Raw genomic sequence first — 20,102 nt, 5'->3', positions numbered from 1 at the left:
ACCATGTTTTGGTTTTCTGATTTTGGTTCCTTACTCTCACCAATTGACTAAATCACAAATTCACAGTTAAGCCCTTGTCCTAAGAGAAGTTTCTAAGCATTACCAAAACTCATTAACCTCTTTAAAAAAAATTTTTTTAGCCTGTCTTTCCCTAGGAAGTATCCAAATAAAGTAATAAAACAGGAAACTAGAATGAGTAACTACTCACTTGGAATAATTTGATGTTTGAATTAGTGACGATGTACAATTAGGAAGATAGGGCTCTCGGTATAGGGACTATCTTACTGTCTAAGTTAGGACTGCAGTGACACAAGGTCAAGCCAGCAGCACCCTCACAAAGGTCTTATTTTTCTTTTCCCTTTATAAAGCCTTCATTCTTTTACCCAGCCTTAAGTAAGATGATTTAGAGTAGATAGAAGAATGAGTTCTATTACAAAATATAGTTTCTTATTTGCCAGGAAATGTGATCCTTGAAAAGACAAAGCACTCTTTTCCAAAGAAAATGAGATTTACAACCTTCTTGCAGCTCTCTATCTTTACCAATTTAAGAGTTCAGGGAAAATAGCTTGAGAATTTTCCCATGCGGGGGCCTAAACCGCCCTGGAAAATCCCCCGGTACTCTCAGTCCCGGGAGCACTACGCTTCTTCCTGTGTCAGATGTGACTCTTGACCTTGAAGCCCAGGCCAGACTTGGAATCTAAATTTCCCAAAGGACAAAGGCTTCAGATCTCCCAGTTCCACCTGATTCAAAGCTTCCCTTTGCCAAGATCAGCCACGTACAAAGACACTTTTAATAAGACTTCTGTTGGCTGGTGACTGCCTCACACGTGCCTTGGAACCCAGCTCACTCTAGTGGAAATGTCTACGTGCACGTGCAAGAGCCAGAGTGCTCGAGAGCTGTGTGCATGTATGTGTGCAAATACGTATGTACAATTTTAAAGTGGAGTTTGAAAATACTGTTTAAAGTCCTCCTATCTCAAAAAACAAAATGCACAAAAATAACAAAAACTGAGAACGATCAGAATGTCCACTAATAGGCAAATATTTTAATAAAGTAATACATCCATACTATAGAACATCATATACCTATTAAAACTCTTAATCATAAATATACTACTAAACTAAAATGAGGGCCATGATATCTTCTTAAGGAAAAAACAAGAAAGAGAAAGAGAAAGAACTGAGTGTGTGTGCATGTGCACGTGTTTATAACACACATATTTATATAATCATGGGAAAATGTGGACATATACACCCTAAATTTAACAATGATTAACACTAGAGGCAATGATTAACCATAAGACTAAAAGGGAGTCACAGCATGCACATATTTAACTTACTTGAATTCAATGACATGAGCTTAGGCACTTAAGGTGTATATTTAGCAATAAATGGAGGTGAAAAAATAATTTTAAACAGCATAGAGATTCTGTTGTTCCATTCATTGAGTGGAGGCCGCAAGTGTATGTGAATGCCAGTGTGAAAGTGATGTTATCTCTGTAGGCTGAGGTTCTTGGTGCATAACTCTCAGTGTGAGCATCTCACAGGGCTAGTGGCCCCCAAAATAACAATCCAGCTAATATTCATCTAATAGCCAAAAATCAAAAATGTCTTCCAGCCATGAAGTAAACATTCATTTATTAGTAATAATAGCTCATTAACAGTAATAATGGCTACCATTTAGAATGATAATTATGTGGCAGTTATTCTATTAGGTCCTTCATGTGTATTTTCTCACTTAAACTTTGCAATACCCCTCCCCAGAGTGTTAATTATACCCCATGTTAGAGATGAGCAAACTAAGTCCTACAGAGTTTATAAAAACTGTTGAAGCCCACATAGCAGGCAAACTGGTGTGGAATCCAGCCCTACTGGTCTCATGAGCTCAAGCTCTCAACCACGGTACATATTCTATCCTTGCCCTATTTTAATAGACTTGATCTTTTTAAATATAACCATTGTTTCAGATAGGGTTATATTTAACTGCCAATGACAGACAACTCCAAAATGACAGGGGCTTAAACAACATAAAAGTCTATTATTCTTACATGCAAAAGCAGTCCAGAGGCAGGCGGTCCAGGACTGGAGTGGCAGCACTACAGTGTCTCCAAAAAGCCAGATTCCTGCTTGTGGCTAAGCCATCCTCATAGGTGGCCACCATATTCATCTCTTGATTCAAAAGAGTTGCTGGAACCCCAGGTGTATACAAGGCAGGAAGAAAGGTGGACAGGCAAAACAAATATCTCTTTGCAAGTCAGCTCTCTTTTGGTCCTGCCACAACATCTCTGCGTACATGTCTTTGGCTAGAATTTCATCACATATCCACATTTGGCTCTCAGAAGGGGGAAGGGTTGAAAAATCGGGTCTTTATCTGGGAGAGTAAGATTCTCAAAATAAAAACTAATCAGAAGTCAGCAAAAATGGCAGAATTAGAACTTCTGAAAATTCTCTCCTTCATAAAAGCAATAAGAAAACTGGAAAAAATTCTCAGAATTTTTTTCAGAATCAACTTTTTCAGACTCTGGAAATTAATTAAATGTCCATAGAAGCCCTGAAAATTAACAGCCCATATTTACAGTGAAGTCTAGCACCCTGGCAGTCACTGGAAGAAGCAGAACAGGAATGAAATTCTTTCAAAGTCTCATTCTCAAAAGACTATCATTATTTTATCTGTCTGCTTATTCCCCCTGAATTACCTCACTTGCAAGGCTCTCTGTATTTTACCTGACCTGGAACTCATCAGTGAGAAAAGCCTTTTCCCTGGGAGGCATCTGTAGAAAACTATTACAGGCAAGAGTTTAACTTCACAGCTCTCTGTTATCCTCAAAGAGGATAGCAGAGAAGACAGTAGACTAACTAATAAACTTAAAAGAAAAAGCTGGAAAAAGAGATGCCCATAAAGGCTTTGAAAAGCTCCAATATTCCTGGGAATCCAGAAGGCCATGTGAATGCATAGAGCTATGCACACGCTCAGGGAAAACTGAGAAAGTCCTAAGTCATCACTTATGACTGACATTGAGGCTCTAGGCGAGCAAGAAGTGAAAACTGAGGCAGAGTTGAAACATCCTAGCTGAGTTGAAGGCTTGCTGCAACATTGCAACATGCACACTGAGCCACTGGACAAAGACAGAGAGACTTATTGGTTCCAGACATTTAAGGAAATCTCTGTCCAACCATTAGCTAAGTTCCTATGCTAATTGAGCAACTATTTCAATGACCACACATAACAATGCATGCACTTTACAAAATTAGTCCAGAAAAGTCATTAAACAAACAACAAGTAGCAACAATAAGAAACCCTAGGGAGGAGGTAGAATACGATTTCCAGACTTGCCACACTGTATTATTTAAAATACACAGTTTCAACAAAAAAATTAAAAGACTTGTGAAGAACCAAGAAAGTATGGCCCATTTATAGAAAAAAAAAAAAAAGTAGTCAACTGAAACTATCCCAGAAGTCAACCAGACACTACTACTAGACAAAGACTTTTGTCAGCTATTTTAAATATATTCAAAGAATTACAAGAAATCATGCCAAAAGAACTAAAGGAAAGTATAGAAACAAAATCTCACCAAATAGAGAATCAACAAAGAGACAGAATTTTTCCTTTAGCAGAATAGAAATTCTGCAGCTGAAAAGTATAATAACTCAAATGAAAAATTCATTAGAGAAGCAAAACAGGAGGTTTGAGCAGGCAGAAGAAAGAATCAAGGAAGACAGTCATTTGTAATTTATCCAGTCTGAGGAATAGGAAAAGAAAAGAATGAAGAAAAATGAACAGAGCATCTGAGACTTGTGAGATACCATCAAACATACCAACATAGGCACAATGGGAGTCCCAGAAGGAGAGGAGAGAAATAAAGGGGCTGAAAGGATATTTGAAGAAATTAAGGCCAGAAAGTTCCCAAATTTGATTAAAGATATGTCTATAAATATAAGAAGCTCAACACACTCCAGGTAGGATAAGGGCAAAAAGATCCATTCCTGGACACCTAAAAATCAAACTTTCAAAAGCTAAAGACAAAGAATCATGAAAGCATCAAGAGAGAAGAGACTCACCGCATACAAGGGATCCTCCATAAGGTTAACAAGTAATTTCTAAGCAGAAACCTTGGAGGCTAGAAGGTAGTAGGATAACATATTCAAAGTATTGAAAGAAAATAAAACTTTCAACCAAGAATTCTATATCCAGTAAAACTATCCTTCAAATATGAAGGACCAAGTAAGACATTCTCAGACAAACAAAAACTGAGAGACCTTTTTGCTAGTAGATCTGCCCTACAAGAAATACTGAAGAGAATCTTTCAGGTTGACATTAAAGGACACTACACAGTAATTCAAATCCACATAAAGAAGTAAAGTGTGCCACTAAAGTTCTGTACTATTTACTCAGCACTGTGATAAATGCTTTAAAAATTTCCATTAAAATATATGATATTGTGCCAGTATTCAAAAAGTGTCTGGTATACTTGTGAACATAAGAAATACAAGAAACAGAGTGATAATTTGTGTAGTAAAGAGTATATTAAGTGATGGTGAGGTTAAAATCTGACCAGAGAGGAGGGAGCACATATGGTGAGAAATGTGCCTGCCATTAAAAGGGGAACCAGAGTCTAAGAGGTCTTAAAAGCCAAGTAGACCTGAAGCCAAAGTTTAGATTTGATATCCATACTATATTCCCTCAATATGGTTAGTGAAGTGAATTAAAGAAGGGGTACAGAGGGGCCGGCCCAGTGGCACAGTGGTTAAGTTAGTGTGCTCTGCTTCAGCAGCTCAGGGTTCATGGGTTTGGATCCTGGGTACAGACCTACACACCATTCATCAAGCCATGTTGTGTTAGTATCCCACATACAAAACAGAGGAAGATTGGCACAGATGTTAGCTCAGGGCCAATCTTCCTCACCAAAAAAAAACAAAGAAGAAGAAGGGGTACAGAATAAGTGGTCAGAATAAATAGAACAGTCTTTGAAGGGAGTTTGTAAGAGCACCGATAACTTGAAAAAACATCATTTATGTGGATTTACTAAGTGGTAGCTTACAAGACAGATAGGAATGGAGACACCCTGGAGTCCAAAGACTCAGAAGAACTTAACTACTGTTCCAAGGTGGAGGAAAGGAAAACTGGGTTAGGGCATTGACAATGGAGCTGGATTTAACATAAAATTACATAAAAACATTAGCAAGACTGGCAGGATATAAGATTAAATGAAAAGGGAGAGTCAAAGTTAGCTGTGGTTTCATTGGATGACGAGGAGAATGCCATCTCCAGGTTTTCTTAGGCTTTCTGACTCATATTTTCATCTTCTTGGTTTGTTTGTTAACTACCAGCAGCATCAAAACTTCTACTTCGTAATTATGAGTGTCTTCTTTCTTTTACCCTCTCACTATTACCACCATCCTTGAATATTAAAATGTGTAGCCTCCTTTACAAAGCGTTTGTGCCACAAACATACTGCTGGACGCATAGCAGTAATTTGGAAAAGCTTAATCTTATTTATGCACTCCACAAATATTTACTGAGCCCTACAATGTGCCAATTACCCACTAAGTTCCTGAACCTCACACTTTCCTTCTGAAAACATCAGAGGGATAATTATACAAAATATAAATAGGTAACTGTAGGCTTAGGTGGATATTTTTGTTATTTGCCAAGATCACATAGTAGGTAGGTGCAAAAGTGTATAATATGGCCTATTTCTTCTGTCTCCTAATCCAGTCATCCTCCCATTGATGCAAACTGCTTCCAAAGTTAAAAGATCTTAAATCCAGACAGATACAAAGCAGACTTATCTCACTATTTTCTTTATTTCTCTTTTTCTATCTGCTGAGGTCTGACTAGACAATTCAGATGATCTTAGCCAAGAATAAAATTTCTGTTGTAGTAGAATTTATTGTCACATGAAAAACAGTACAGGAAAATATTATTGCCTTGAGGATACAGAAAATTTATTTATCATTCATTTTATATTTCTAAGACTGTCTTCCAGAGGCTAGCTATAAGAAAATCATGAGTATTTTTGCATCCTACCCTCGACTCCAGAATTTAGCATGCAACACGAGACTGGGAGTAGTTTCAAAACTCTCCATAAAATGTATGTTGCATAAAAATACGTTAGTGACAAGAATAGTACTATTATTCATAAAAAATAGGAAAAGAAGCTGTTTTCTGTTTTCTTTGAACAAAGTTTTCGTATTACAATAAGGCAACTCCTTTACCAACATTAATGGCAATTCAAATGTGACTTCAGCAGCCTAACAACATTTAATTGACTGGATGGTGAAGAAGACAATCCAAATGGGAATCAACTATATAATTTCTCACTGTCTTTGTGGTATTTCTTGAAGAGACAGTCACCAAAGACTTCACCGATGAGAGACTGATTTGTGGCAGAGTTACACATGTGGTAATCTCAAGGGGGCCTTCTATATCACAAGTATTAGCATCACAAAGATTTGAAAGTGGAATAGACTCCCTCTGCAGATAGTAGTCTATCAGAAAGATGAGTTCTGTATGTGTGCCTCTGCATATAACATTTTGATGCACACATACATGTATAAATACATATATAAATGTTTGTGCACGTATTTATATATTCACATATATACGATATAAACACATACACATATACATTTGAACAGATATTTATATATTCACATATATATGATATTTATGTATAAAATTAAGGTAATAAATATGTATTCATACATATATAGATACGTAAATGTGTATATAAGAAATCAGAATATATATGTATAAAGAGAATCTCCTTAGGCCTTGTTATTTATCAATACATATATATTATAAAGTAAGATGTGAAAAGATATGCACATACATCACTACATATATATCCTTAATATCTAAGAACATCAACACGTAGGATAGAAACCAAGAGTTCAAAGACCATGGATGAGCAAGAGACAAGATGATAGAAATAATAGTTAAACTCCTTGCCAAAAATGAGCAGAATTTGGGAATGAAATAAAAATGAGGAATGTTGACAAGGAAAAGGAGTTTGGAAAGGAGAGAGAGGGGATGTCTGAAGCACAGGAAAGAGTAGCTGGGAGTTTTAAGAACAAGAATGATTACTATTCAATCTTAAATCGTTTACATTCTTGGGATTAAACAACCCCACTCCCAATGTCTCCAGAACATTTAGTAGCGTATACTACATATTCAAAAACACTGTAAAAGTGAGTTATTTTGATTGTGTTTTGTATTGTGTTGCTTTTCCCATTTGTGTAAGTTGAACAAGTTAGGTTCTGGGATCAGCTCACTTGAGATCAATGCTTTGGAGGAGATAAAGGAAAAGTCTGGAAATCCAGATATCTCAATGGAAGGAACAGTCAGATGCAGAAAGGCACTGAATGTACACCCTGCAAATTTGTAAAAATCTTGGGGTTTCCGGAAAGAAAAAGGTTAAAAATTCCAGATTCAAGGATTAATCACACAGTATTGAGGATGGAGCTCTGGAATCTTCCATACAATCAATTATGATGGTGTGAATGAGGGTGATGATTGCAGAGACAGGAACACAAAAGTTAAGCTCCTGAGATAAAGACAGAAATGAGGGTCAGAAACTTAGATGTCCAGTGAGCAGCATGACACAGAGAGTTGCTTAGTCTCCTCCTCAAGTTGGCCAGGGCTGAAAGCTCATCCAGCCTTGACACTATGGAGCAGGCATGTTGTCTGAGGTAAGATAGTTCCAAACACTCACTGAAAGTCAAAGGGGAAAATGTGAAACATAGGTTTAGACCCAGAGGAAGACATAAGGTGGAGGGAAAATCGCTTTTTTGGGAGTAATTATCTTAGGACCAAGGATCATGCTAGAGTAGAAGAGAGGCACTGAACACAAGTAAGCACAAAAACGCCAGTGACTCACTAATCACTCATGTGTGTTTGGCATTGTATGATCCCCGTTTGATACTACTACTGCCCCCATTTTACAGATAAGGAAACAAAGTTGCAAGCATTTGAGTAACTTGCCCACAGCTCCACAGTTTGCAAGTGATAATGTCAGGCATTGAACCAAGGCAACTGCTGAGTTGTAAGTCACTCTTCCCGATCTGGACCAGAAACCTGATGTCCCCTATCAGTAATGGTGTGGGAAAGACTGGGACCAGGGAAATTAAATGACGTAGATGAGCTCTGAAAGAAGGAAAAGACTCAGTACTTTCATCCTGGATAGAATGTGAGAACAGCCAGGCATTGACGGAGTTGGAACCTCTCTCCCTTGCCATTCGTACATCATGGTATCCCTCTAGCAATTTTTAGAAGGATGGCTACACTCAGAAGAATAAAGGCCCCCAAAGATGTCCACATCCTTGTTCCTGGAACCTGTAAATATGTTACCTTACATGGAAAAAGAGACTTTGCTGATGTGATTAGGATTATGGATCTTAAAATAAGAAGATTATACTGGATTATCTGAGTGGATCCAATCTAATCACAGAAGTCCTTAAAACAGGACCATTTTTCCAGGCTGTGGTGAGAGAGAGATATTACAATGGAAGAAACTCAGAGAAACAGCCTAATGAGAAGAATCTAATACCCTATTGCTGGCTCTGAGATGTAGGGGTGCACAGGCAAGGATCCAAGAGAGGCCTCTAGGAAATAAGGGAGATCCCCCAGCTGACAGCCAGCAAGGAAATGGGGACCTTGGTCCTACAACTACAGGAAACTAAATTCTCTCAACAACAAATGACCAGGAAATGGATTCTCTCCAAAAGTCTCCAGAAAGGAGTGGAGCCTGCCAACATTTTAGCCATGGGAGACCCACGTAAGACTTCTGACCTACAAAACTAAAAGAAAATATATGTTTGTGGTAAATCTATTTATGTATTTTGTTTGTGGTAATTTGTTACAGCAGCAACAGAAAACTAATACAACGGCAAGATATGGAACTCAGAAAAATGTCTTGTCTTACTTCATAACTCCTCAGACAGGGAATTCTTCAGACAAAGACCCATATAGAGTATCTCTGCTCCTATGGCATTGATCGTCCACCTCCAAGCCCTGAGGATCATGAGTCATAAGATCAGATTTAACAATCTGTGTCTGAGGCCCAGAGAACTGAGCAGCTTTTTGGGGGCTTATGATTCCAAGAGACATGAATGTCAGTTTTAGCATCCTGTCTCAAAACACATTGACGATTTTTGAGAACCCTATAGAGGAGGTTTATGCTTTACAAATTTAAAACTTGTAACACAAATAAATTTGTTTCCATGCGTTACCTTCTCTTTCTGGGGAAATTTTACTTAAAAAATAACTGCTGAACTTGTCACATTGATACTATTTGATCTAAATGCCATAATGTTGTAAATATGCTCTTGATAATTAACAAGGTCAGGGATGACCTGGTCCAAGGCCCAGGTATTTCAGTGTCTATGGTAGAGCTGCAGAGTACTGGCAAAATAAAGTGGTGTAGACCAGAGAAAGTGGTATGCAAGTCTGGTACTTGCTTTAAGGATGAAAACTTTTTTTTTTAACTTTTCATTGAGATTATGATAGTTTACAACCTTGTGAAATTTCAGTTGTACATTATTGTTTGTCAGTCATGTTGTAGGTGCACCACTTCACCCTTTCTGCCCACCCACACCACCCCCTCTTTCCCCTGGTAACCACTAATCTGTTCTCTTTGTCTACATGTTTATCTTCCACATATGAGTGGAGTAATACAGAGATTGTCTTTCTCTATCTGGCTTACTTCACTAACTTATTTCACTTATTTAACTCTCAAGCTCCATCCATGTTGTTGTGAATGGGATGATTTTATCCTTTTTTTATGGCTGAGTAGTATTCCGTTGTATTCATATCCCATATCTTCCTTATCCAATCATCAGTTGATGGGCACTTAGGTTGCTTCCACATCTTGGCTATTGTAAATAATGGTGCAATGAACATAGGGGTGCATGGGACTTTTGGAATTGCTGATTTCAAGTTCTTTGGATAGATACCCAGTAGTGGGATGGCTGTCTCATATGATATTTCTATTTTTAATTTTTTGAGAAATCTCCGTACTGTTTTCCATAGTGGCTGCACCAGTTTGCATTCCCACCAGCAGTGAATGAGGGTTTAAGGATGAAAACTTTTAACTTCTATGTGTTACTTGGGGTAAGAAAAGATGCATTTCCCCAAAATGGATGAGTCTAAGAGAGGAGAGCTCAAAAAAGAGGTTTGCATGAGCTGAGTGAGCTGATTTTGTGAGACTCCTGAATGTGTTCTCCAAAAGTATAAGAGATGCTAAGGCCATGATGAAAACACGTGAAAGGAGGCAGTGTGGAAACCAGTCAGCCTGCTCAACACATGCGCTTCCTGGGGAGGGCACCAAAGAGCAGGTGATGCTCTCATGTACTGGGTGTCCCTCACAGGGGCAGAGAGGAGATATAAAAACGAAGCAAAGGATGGGGAATACCAAGGGGGCTTGGACAGAGGAAAAGGAGTGGGCAAGTAGAATAGGATAAGGTCTGAAGGAAAGAAGAGACGGTAGAAAATAGAAAATGAATAAGAAGGGAAAAGCTAAAGAGTGATTCCACAAAGGAAGAAAATAATATTAATCTAATAATATTTTAATTATTTTATATTGCGTATGTTTGTATATAAATCAATGTTTATAAAATGTTTATATAGTCTGAATAAATGTAAAATTATCTGGATATTAAATATATTAATATTAAATATTTAATGTATCTATATATAAATATATAACATTAAACATATTAAATTTAACTATTAAATATATTTATACATAAATGTTATAAATTATTCTGAATAATACCACGCATAGCGTAACATTCTTTATATCCATAAAGATGTTGTTCCAGAAAAGGAAACTTAAGTTTCAGAGAAATCAAAGGACTCGCTCAGAGTTAACAATACAGACAAGTTCACAGTTCAGACAAGATTCCCATCTAGCCCCAATAAAGTCCAGACTTATTCTGCTAGCAATAATTCTTCATTTTACAGTAATTCCAGATAAAAATAAGTGTTTTTTTCTTTAATAAGGACTTTTAGCCATTGATTAGGAGTTATCTGGTTCTTTCTCCTGACTTCTTTCTTCCGTCAGTTCTATCACACTCTCAGTCACTGACTTATCAACTTACTCATCCTTGGGTACTAAAGCATATTAATTCTACCTTTCAACAGTCTTTAAAATTCATCATAATTCTATCCTTATTCCCTCTCCGGTGGACTATAATTTAAATAGTATATAAATTGAGTTCCTCCCCATCAAGTGTCTACCCCAACCTGCCGTGCCCTCAGGCACCACATTACTTTTCACGAGTCAGAGCACTAACCACCCCTCCCGGGTTCCAACAGCGTCATGGCTCCTATATGCTGTTTAACTGAGCGCAAACTTCACATTCAGGTTCAAAGCTCTCCACCATATGCCCTACTGTAACTCTCAGTACATCTCCTACTACTTTCCCCACAGCTCTAAGATCCAGCCAAGCCAACCCTAGAATCCCTCACTCTTCCCCAAACACACCCATATGCTCTTCTGCCTCTAAGCCTTTGCTGGAATTTTTCTTCACTCAGAAGTCCACCTTCTGGATTAAAAACCTCCCTAGACTTAAAGATTTATGTCAAATGCTACCTCTTTCTCAAGAACTTTTACAAATAATATTTAATCCCTGCATCAATGGAACCCTCACATAAATTTGTAAAAATTATATTCTGCGTTGCACTACAGATATTGGGTACTTCTCTTAACCTCCCTAGTCAACGAGAAGCTCTCATACCATCCTCATCTTTACATGCCCTTCAACAGCAAACAGAGAGCGTAGCAAATACACAGCACTCCATAAGGGTCTGCGAACTTGAATTAGTTCTTCCCACTTACTAAAACTGAAAACTTTTAAGCGATATATTTCAAAAATGATTAGTACAGATTTTTAAGAAACCAACATTTTATTTAAGTGTAATCATAGCTGTTCAGAGGAGTTATCCAGAAATGCCTTGGAAATATCAACTGGAAGTTTCTCTTTATGTAACCAAACATTTTACTGTTCTCAAAGACATATTTCATCAAAATTAGTTTACTCCTTATTAGAACATTGCACCCACAGGAACAATCGCTGGGCCAGGCCTTTATGCTACAGAAGTCAGAGGAAGATTCACGCGCCATGGAAAAGTGGACACGGGAAGAAATAGAGCACTTGTGACAGTGTAAACGTAATCACTTTCAACCAGCTCAAACTAAAATAAGTATGTTTCTTATGATTCACAGTATAAGAATTCCAATGGGCTTAATTTTAAAAGGGCATGGTGTATCTAATACAGCTGCTCTGAGACTGGGCCAAAATAGCTATCCTTGCTCAACCTTTTGAGCTTTGGATCAATAACAGACCCAGATTACACCAAGAAAACTAAATTGCTTTCACTGCATCAAAAGCCCAACAAACACAAAGCCAGGCTATTTATCTATTTATCTTTCTATCCACCCACCCATCCATCCATCCATCCATCTATCCATATTAGGTCACCTTTTGTGCACTGCTATAATATTGTTATATACATACACACACATTAATATGTATTGAGCACTTATTTTGTGAAAAGCCTTATTCACGGTGTTTTATATAAGTTAAACCTCACAACAATGCTGTAAGGTAGGTATTTTTATTATTCCCACTTTACAGATGAAGAAATCAAGGCTCAGGAAGCTTAAGTAACCGCCCAAGTTCACACAGCTGTTAAGTGGGCTGGGATCTGCATCCCGGAAATTTTCCTCCAGAGCCTATAGTCTTAACCACTCTATGATACCCTCCCAGAGCAGGATTTCGTTTTCTTCACGGAGGTGGGGGAGGTCTCTGAAAGCTACCCTACTACCAGAAGCCCCTATAGGAGTTTATCACAGACATGAAGGCCCAGGTGCACATAAAAACAAAGAGACAACCTGCTATGTTTCTATTTTCCTAGCTACAATATTGGAACTATTTCTCCAGGATGGAATTGAGAAGCTAAATGTGAAGCACAGAACAAGCGGGCAAGTTGGCTGATGTGTTGTGTGTAAGATTCTCCTCACTGGCCAGGCAAACGTAGAGCATTCGTGGGGTGCAGATTCTGCACCAGGCCCCGAAGGGCAGAGATGTAGGCCTCACGGGCATCAGCGAGAAAGATGAGAATGGAAAAGGAACACGGTCACTTCATTGAGCCTTGCAATAAAGAGAAGCATTTCGCCTTCTACAGGAATTCACACACAAGCAAACAAAACCATGCATGACTCAGTGCTGCATTTTTGTATCAGGGAGGAAGGAATGCAGTGACTAAGATGCTAGGAGTAAACAGCACATCACTTTCCAACGGAGAAAAACAAGAGCTCTGTATACCACAGTGTTCCCTCCGTATGGTTTTGCAGAAAGGAACCAGCTAATGCTCCTCAGGAGGGGAGCTTTATCTCATGGCACCCACAATAGTTCCACTGGCTGAAGGCTGCATCTCACGTCTTACTTTTCCGGTGAAAGAGCAATACAAAATGCCCTGAAAACTGTGTTCAGAACTCAAGATATTGAAAAGGCCTTGCCAGAGGCAATAAAAGTCAGAGAAGCCAGGTAACAGTTGAATTTGGAATGAAATATTAGGCAATACTTAGCTTTCATTCCGAGGGCTGCCCTTAACAATACCGCAGCTTGTGGGGCTGACGAAGTTAAAATAACAAGTTGTGGCATTTGATATTTTAAAGGGTTGAACTTCAGCCTTCACAGAGCAAACCAACCACATAGAAGCACCTGTGCCCCGGTGAACGACTTCGATGACTATTTTTTCCACTGCCAAACAGCCTGCATATTAAGTATTCTCACTATGCACTTCTGGGATCAGGTGCCAAGAAAAAAGCATTTTGCTATAAACTCATTCTTGATCTCTCTATGTTAGTGTTGGACTCTTATTGTTAGCTACATTGTGGATCAAATAAGTTCTGATTTTTTTTTTCCCTGCAAATTTGCCAAACCCTCATTGGAATGCATCGCGTTGTCCTTTTACTGACGGAGTGCCCGTGTCATTCACAATGACCTAATTGAGGTTCGTGGCCTTAAGTAAATGACATGTTCATGCGAAACCAGTAGAGGTTAGGGGTGGTCCCCTCAAAAAAACATCCTGACCCTTTCCAATATCAGAATCTGAATCGCTTCTTAAAACTGTGCAAAGGGAAATGAATTTATTTTCACTCCACCCTTACAAAATACCAAGTTTCACCACAGCTAAAAATTTCAAGCTGATGAAACAATACAAAAGCAATCGCTGCTGAGTAAAAACGGGCCTGCTTATTTTTCCCTTGTTAGAGTCTCAGATCCGCACTTCTGTCTGTGAACTATACTCTAAGTATGAGAGGGCAAACCAGAGTTCAGTTGCCCTGGAATTTAGGAAAATAACATTCCCCTGTGTTCCCCTGGTAAAATAAAATATAGGCTTATGTTCTGCAAATATTATGATTAACATTCATGATTGGGATAGGAGAGCCCAGCAAAAGTACTCCATTTGGGAGGAAGTTGGGTGGTTTAGTTGTACTAAGGAACTAGAGTAGAAGGAAGTGAGATTAATAATTAAGCGAATGAACTTACAAACATTATTTCCATTTGAGTTTGGACCCTACGGCAGAGGAAAGTAGTACAAACCATGATTCCAGAATTGACTAGCAAAAGGAAGGCCGTCGCGGCTGGCGGTAACTTCCTCGAGGGCCATGGAATAGAGTCGTTCTGTCCCCACCCCCGTGCCCTGTGAAGCGGCAGAAACCCAGAAGGGAGCCTCCCTGCCTCCTGCGGGGCGGTGTGTCCCGCAGAGGAGCAGCCTCGCCCCTTACCTGCGCAGGTGCTCCCGTCGTAGGTCTCGCACACCCACTCGTGGCACTCACACAGGGGCCCGAAGTACACGCCCGGCTCGCTCACGTGGCAGATGCAGACTCCGCAGTCGCACCGGCCCCGGCCGTGGCACAGAGCGCCCCCTGGGGGCTGCCCGGGCGCCCGGCACCGGCGCTCCGACTCGGCCCGGGACAGCCTGCAAGCGGCACCAGGCCCGATTCTGCATGGGTGACAAACCACAGCAGGGCCGTAGTCAAGAACAGACACTGCTCTTTCCGCTCTGAGTCCTCGTTTCCTCCCAATGCCCACCCACGTGGAGACGTACAACCCCAAGGACAGGAAGCCTGAGGCCCCACATTTCTCTGGGCGCCACGCAGGTACCACCCGTGGTTCATGGCCTGAGAAATGACCATGGCCCAAAATATCTAAGGGCTGACTTGCCCATTTAGGAATAAGACCCTCTTCCAGGTGGACAGAGGTGATCCAGCCCAGCCTCTTGACCATTTGCCACGGAATCCTATGTGCACATCTAGATTAAATACAAATTCATCCAAAGTATGACACTTGGCTGACTTCTCAGTTCTCTAAAAAGTCCAGTCGCTATCTCGTGCCCAGTGGCAATTATTTTTTGAAAAAGAAGAGACTTATATGTAAAAAGAGCTTACGTGTTATGATAGCATAGGTCATAATGCTTTTTAAAGTTGCATTAAGCGGCACTCATGAACTATACTTTTTAAAAGTTTATTGCAAAGTGCCTCTAAGTCTTTTTCAAGACGTACTATAAAATATAATACAGGCCCCATGAAATAATTCTGCCTTATAGGCTACGAGAACATACAGGTACACATGCCTTTAAGTCAGGGCAGAACTTCCTCCTGATATGTTTTGGGATAGGAAGAAATTATATGTTTATTCAATTATTGCATTTTTCCGAAGGAAAAGCAAAAGGACAAGAGTGAAGCAACACATAGTGTAGATATAAGCAAAGGAATAGGAACAGGTTGGAAAGAGTTTATCCTGTGTCCAACTTCCTAACTGCTCTTGGTTCTCGGCAGCCATCCTGCAAGCTTGAGCCCTGCCTGCCACGCAAAGCAGGATAGGTCCGCCTTAAAGAACAACAAACCAAACTTACCTCAGAGATGGCGAGAAGCTTTGAGGAACAGCTGACAGCCCCGCGAAGAGCAGGGAGGACGCCAGCAGCAAGACGTTTCTGAAGCCTGCGGGAAGCATGCTGAGCTCCCGGGCTGTGGAGGCGCGCCGTGTTTCTGCAAGGTGGGGCTCTGGGGGCAGGCTGCGGGAGAGAGAGGTGCCACCAGCAGATGGCCGGGCAGACGGACCCACAGACAGCCAGGCGTGCAGGTCCGGGCTCTACCCCGGAGCTGCAAGTGCGTGGATGAGCTGCCTGCGAGGAATTGGGCAGCGGCACGGCTCTGGGCGGGGTGCTGGTACCAAACCCCTCAAGTGGAGAGTCTAGGCAGGGAAGTAATTAGAAACAGTTGTACAAGCAGATGGTTTATTTTGACATAAAAAAAAAGTTCTGTTCACAGATTTGGGGAAATCACTTCTTTCTTCAAGTACAGGCCCCAGAAATATTTGACAAGAGAATATTTGGGCTGGCTGATATTAAAGGGACGGATAAAAATAATCCTCGAGATGTAGAGGAGAAAGGGGGAGGCTGACGATGTCAGTGTGAACACGTGCTGTTTAAGAAGAGGCACTATTTGACTACTTGGGCTGTGAGTTGTAAGGGGCAAGCAAAATAGACAAATATGCCATTTTCCTGTCTTTTTACCCTTTGTTTTAAATTATGGGTCTTTCATTTCTTAAGCCTTTAAAAAGTGTGTCATGTTTCTAGTTGCTCAGGCCAGTAGTTTATCACACCACATTTTTTTCTTGACTTGGACAGTTCAAATTGTAGTTGTCCCAAATTCACCCCGTTCCCCCCCATGAATCAAATATGAGGAAATAAAATAAAATGCCTGATTACAGTGTCAATTGCACTGAAAAAGCATCAGGGTCACCTATTAAACATCTACTATGTGCCAGTCACTTAGCATATTTTGTCTCTAATTGTGGCAATAACCACAAACTCATTTACTCATTTAGCAAACACGGGTTTAGTATCTGCCAGATACCAGGCTCTGTGCCAGGGAGAGAGGACACAATGGGGGATTGAGGAGATGTGACCACTGCTCCCAGAATCCAGTGGGCCAGTAGACACAAATCAAAACAAAATCACAAATATAAAAGGACAAAGAATTGCAAGTACAATGAAAAAGAGTGCAGTTACTTCCAGAGCAGCTGGAGGCACCTGATCTAATCAAGGTGGCGGCATTTGAATTAAAGGTTGAAGGAGGATTAAAAGTAAACTGGGAGAAAATGGAGAAGGGGTAAGAGAGTGGAGAAATATTCTTATTCCCTTTATAAAGACCAAGAAACAGTGGGCAAGAATGAGCTCTTGCTCAAAAGTAACTGACTTGTTCAAATTCACACAAGAAGTTAAGGTGAGAGTTCAGCTGAAATCTGTGGGACCTCAAAGCCCACACATTTTCCCCTATATTGTGCAGTCAACTGGGAAAAGTGTTGTGGAGGGTTATATGGAAGGGGAGAAAAAATTCTTCCTTCGCTCTAAGAAGAGCACTTTAGATGCAATGGTTCCTTATGAGATAGAACCATCCCAGCTATGGTTCTGTGGCCTTAAAATCAGGGATAAGTATAACAAGATGGGATTTCTCCCTGTCATTTACATGAACAGACATAAGATCACTCCCAACATTTGCCTGCTGGGGCAAGGAGGCAAGCGAAGGCCCTGTGAACAGAGCCCACCCGTTTTCTCTTGCTTCCCCAGTCTCTGTCTATACCAGAAGGGGCTCTGCCTGGGGCACATCCTAGCCCAGGCAGCTAAGCCTTCTCCAAATGGCTGAGCCTTTGTCAACCTTTAGGCCCAGGCATGTGCAACCGGTAGCAGGATCTGCTATCAGGAGGATAGACTGGAGAGGCCTGTGCACAAGCCAGAGAATGGTCTGGGCGGGGGAATTCTTGGGTCCTGGGAGCCCAGAGTGTGGTTTAGAAGGAGCAACATAGGCTCTAGGTTGGCGGGTTCCCTGGATCACATGAACCACTCATTCTGTAGGGAGAGGGTGTATCTGGAGGAGAAACAGAGGGAATCATTAAACCAGTCCTTCTCAAAGTGTGATCTGTGAACCAGCAAAAGCAGCACCTGGGAACTTGCTAGAAATGCAAATTCTCAGGTCCCAATCCCAGACCTACTGAATCACAGGGTGCATTTTCACAATACCCTGAGAAATCTCTTTGCACATCATCATTTGAGAAACCCTGCAGAGCCCAGGGCCCAGGGCTGGGACCACGTACGCCTGGATCTCAGGGCAGTGCTTACACTCACTCCTAGTTCAACTTTTGGCCTTACATTCCCTCCTAGCCACGTGTAACACTATGAGGACGTAGGAACAGCCTCTCCTGCCAACATCTAAAAACCTTGGTGACTCAGAGAATATGGGAATAGTAGAAGGGAAGCATCAATTCCAAAGCCTGGCTAGGAATTTGCAATGAAAACACGGGACTTTTAATAAATGAGTCATGTATTACTTACTTTTTGCAAAGTTTCTGAGGCAAAAAAGAATTGTTGTGAAATAGGGTCCTGACATTTGAACATTTCTTTCATAAATTAAAACAACTTTGTAACCCGTGGTATTTTTATACAGTGTAATGTGCAATGAGGAATATTATCATTAAGAGCACGCAGCTGTGAAGTAAAGACAGTATGTACCAGGTGACTGAGAGCATTTAAATGTTCAGATCATTATATCACTGTGACTCAGAAATAGTATTTCCAGTAAGTTGAAATAGTTATATTGTGGCTGACTTGGTGACTCAGTAGAAAGTCTTGGATTCATAGAAACTCTGTCAAAATAAAAGTAATATTTAAAATTTCTCTTTTTAGCAAAACTTTGATTATTTTTTTCTGCCAAAGTACTAAATGCCTTGGAAATATCTGCTTTCTCCCCTCTCCCAGAAACCTCAAGGATGCATATTCTAATGAGGATGGATGTAGAGCCCAATTGCTGTATGGAAGGCCCTGAAATTCTCACTGACCCAGAAGACCCTGTGACAGTTCTGGGGAAAAGGCAGTGGATTGAATGCAAAGTGGAGGATGCCTGGGAAGACCCCCAGCATCTAGAACCAAACTCAAAGAGATTCCTGAATGTAGTCCTTGAATCCTCAGGTCACAAAATTGTGGAATCTCAGGCTTCAAGTGATTTTGTTTTGTTTTGTTTTGCTTTGCTTTTTGGAGAAGAAGATTGGCCCTGAGCTAACATCTGTTTCCAATCTTCCTCTATTTTGTATGTGGGACGCCACCACAGCCTGGCTTGATGAGCAGTGTGTAGGTCCTGGCCAAGGATCTGAACTCGAGAACCCCAAGCCGCCAAAGTGCAGCATGTGAGCTTAACCACTACACGACTGGGCGGGGCCCAGAGGTGATTTTTTAAAGTCATCTAGTCTAAAATTAAATTTGTTGACAATGTACAACACATGCCGAATGATTAGGTAGACTTGGTAAGAAAACAAAAATTAAGGGGAACACTTTCCTTTCCCAGAGCAGTTCTGAATTTTTCACTCCTTGGTTTCAGATCTATCCCAAAAGGTCATTTAAAATAATATCCTGGCCATGAGCCTTGCCTAAAATATCTTAAGATATAATATGTGTGTTCCCCAGTCCCACACCTGTTACACGTATTCCCCAAATAATTCTACACTTCTCAAGATGAACATTTTTATTTCCATCACCTCCTTCTCGTGTATTACAATTTCAAGTCTTCAACACGGTGATTTCCTGAGTATTTTTGCTTTGTCTGGTGTGGATGCTTCTGTAAAGTGTAACATGCACAATTGAGGCTATGAAGTAGGTGTAGTCTAACGTGTGGGGAACTGTTGTCTTGCAAACTGACCCCCATACATGGAAAGCAAGAAGACACCACAGAAAGAGGCAGACCAGTCCAGACTGGTAGGTGCTGGTGTAATAAGCAAGGGAACTTACGTACAAGGTTTGTCTTGGGTGGCCATGACCCTAGTAGATTTTTGCACCTGCCTGCCAGAATCTTAAATGTTTATACAAACATCTTAATGGGTTTCAGTCACAAATACAGTCCAGATGGTCCCACTCACACATTGCTCTCTCAAGACTGCATCCTTGAAAGCAGTTCTCACAGTGGGAATGGTAGTCAGAGTGTACACTCCAAGGACAAGGGAGGGCGTGAGGACCCTCCTGTTGCCCGGGTCCAGCTCA

The 20,102-nt window shown here is 40.5% G+C and overlaps 1 protein-coding gene across 1 annotated transcript in view; it reads right to left on the bottom strand.

The window, feature by feature from the left end:
* ITGBL1 (integrin subunit beta like 1) overlaps window positions 1–16,604 on the bottom strand; it is a 206,313-nt gene extending 189,709 nt beyond the window's left edge. Inside the window, exons 1-2 of the mRNA XM_003363218.5 lie at window positions 15,930–16,604; window positions 14,800–15,017 (exon numbers count right to left, since the gene is read on the bottom strand). Of these exons, the coding sequence (XP_003363266.1) occupies window positions 14,800–15,017; window positions 15,930–16,027 (316 nt within the window). The 5' untranslated portion in view covers window positions 16,028–16,604. The remainder of the gene's footprint in view (window positions 1–14,799; window positions 15,018–15,929) is intronic.
* Between the last annotated feature and the right edge of the window lie 3,498 nt (window positions 16,605–20,102).

Source organism: Equus caballus, chromosome 17, assembly GCF_041296265.1.
Source record: "Equus caballus isolate H_3958 breed thoroughbred chromosome 17, TB-T2T, whole genome shotgun sequence".
In the NCBI taxonomy this organism is placed as follows: Eukaryota; Metazoa; Chordata; class Mammalia; order Perissodactyla; family Equidae; genus Equus; species Equus caballus.
Note: the sequence above shows the minus strand (reverse complement) of the source record. Positions and strands in the feature narration are given on the sequence as shown.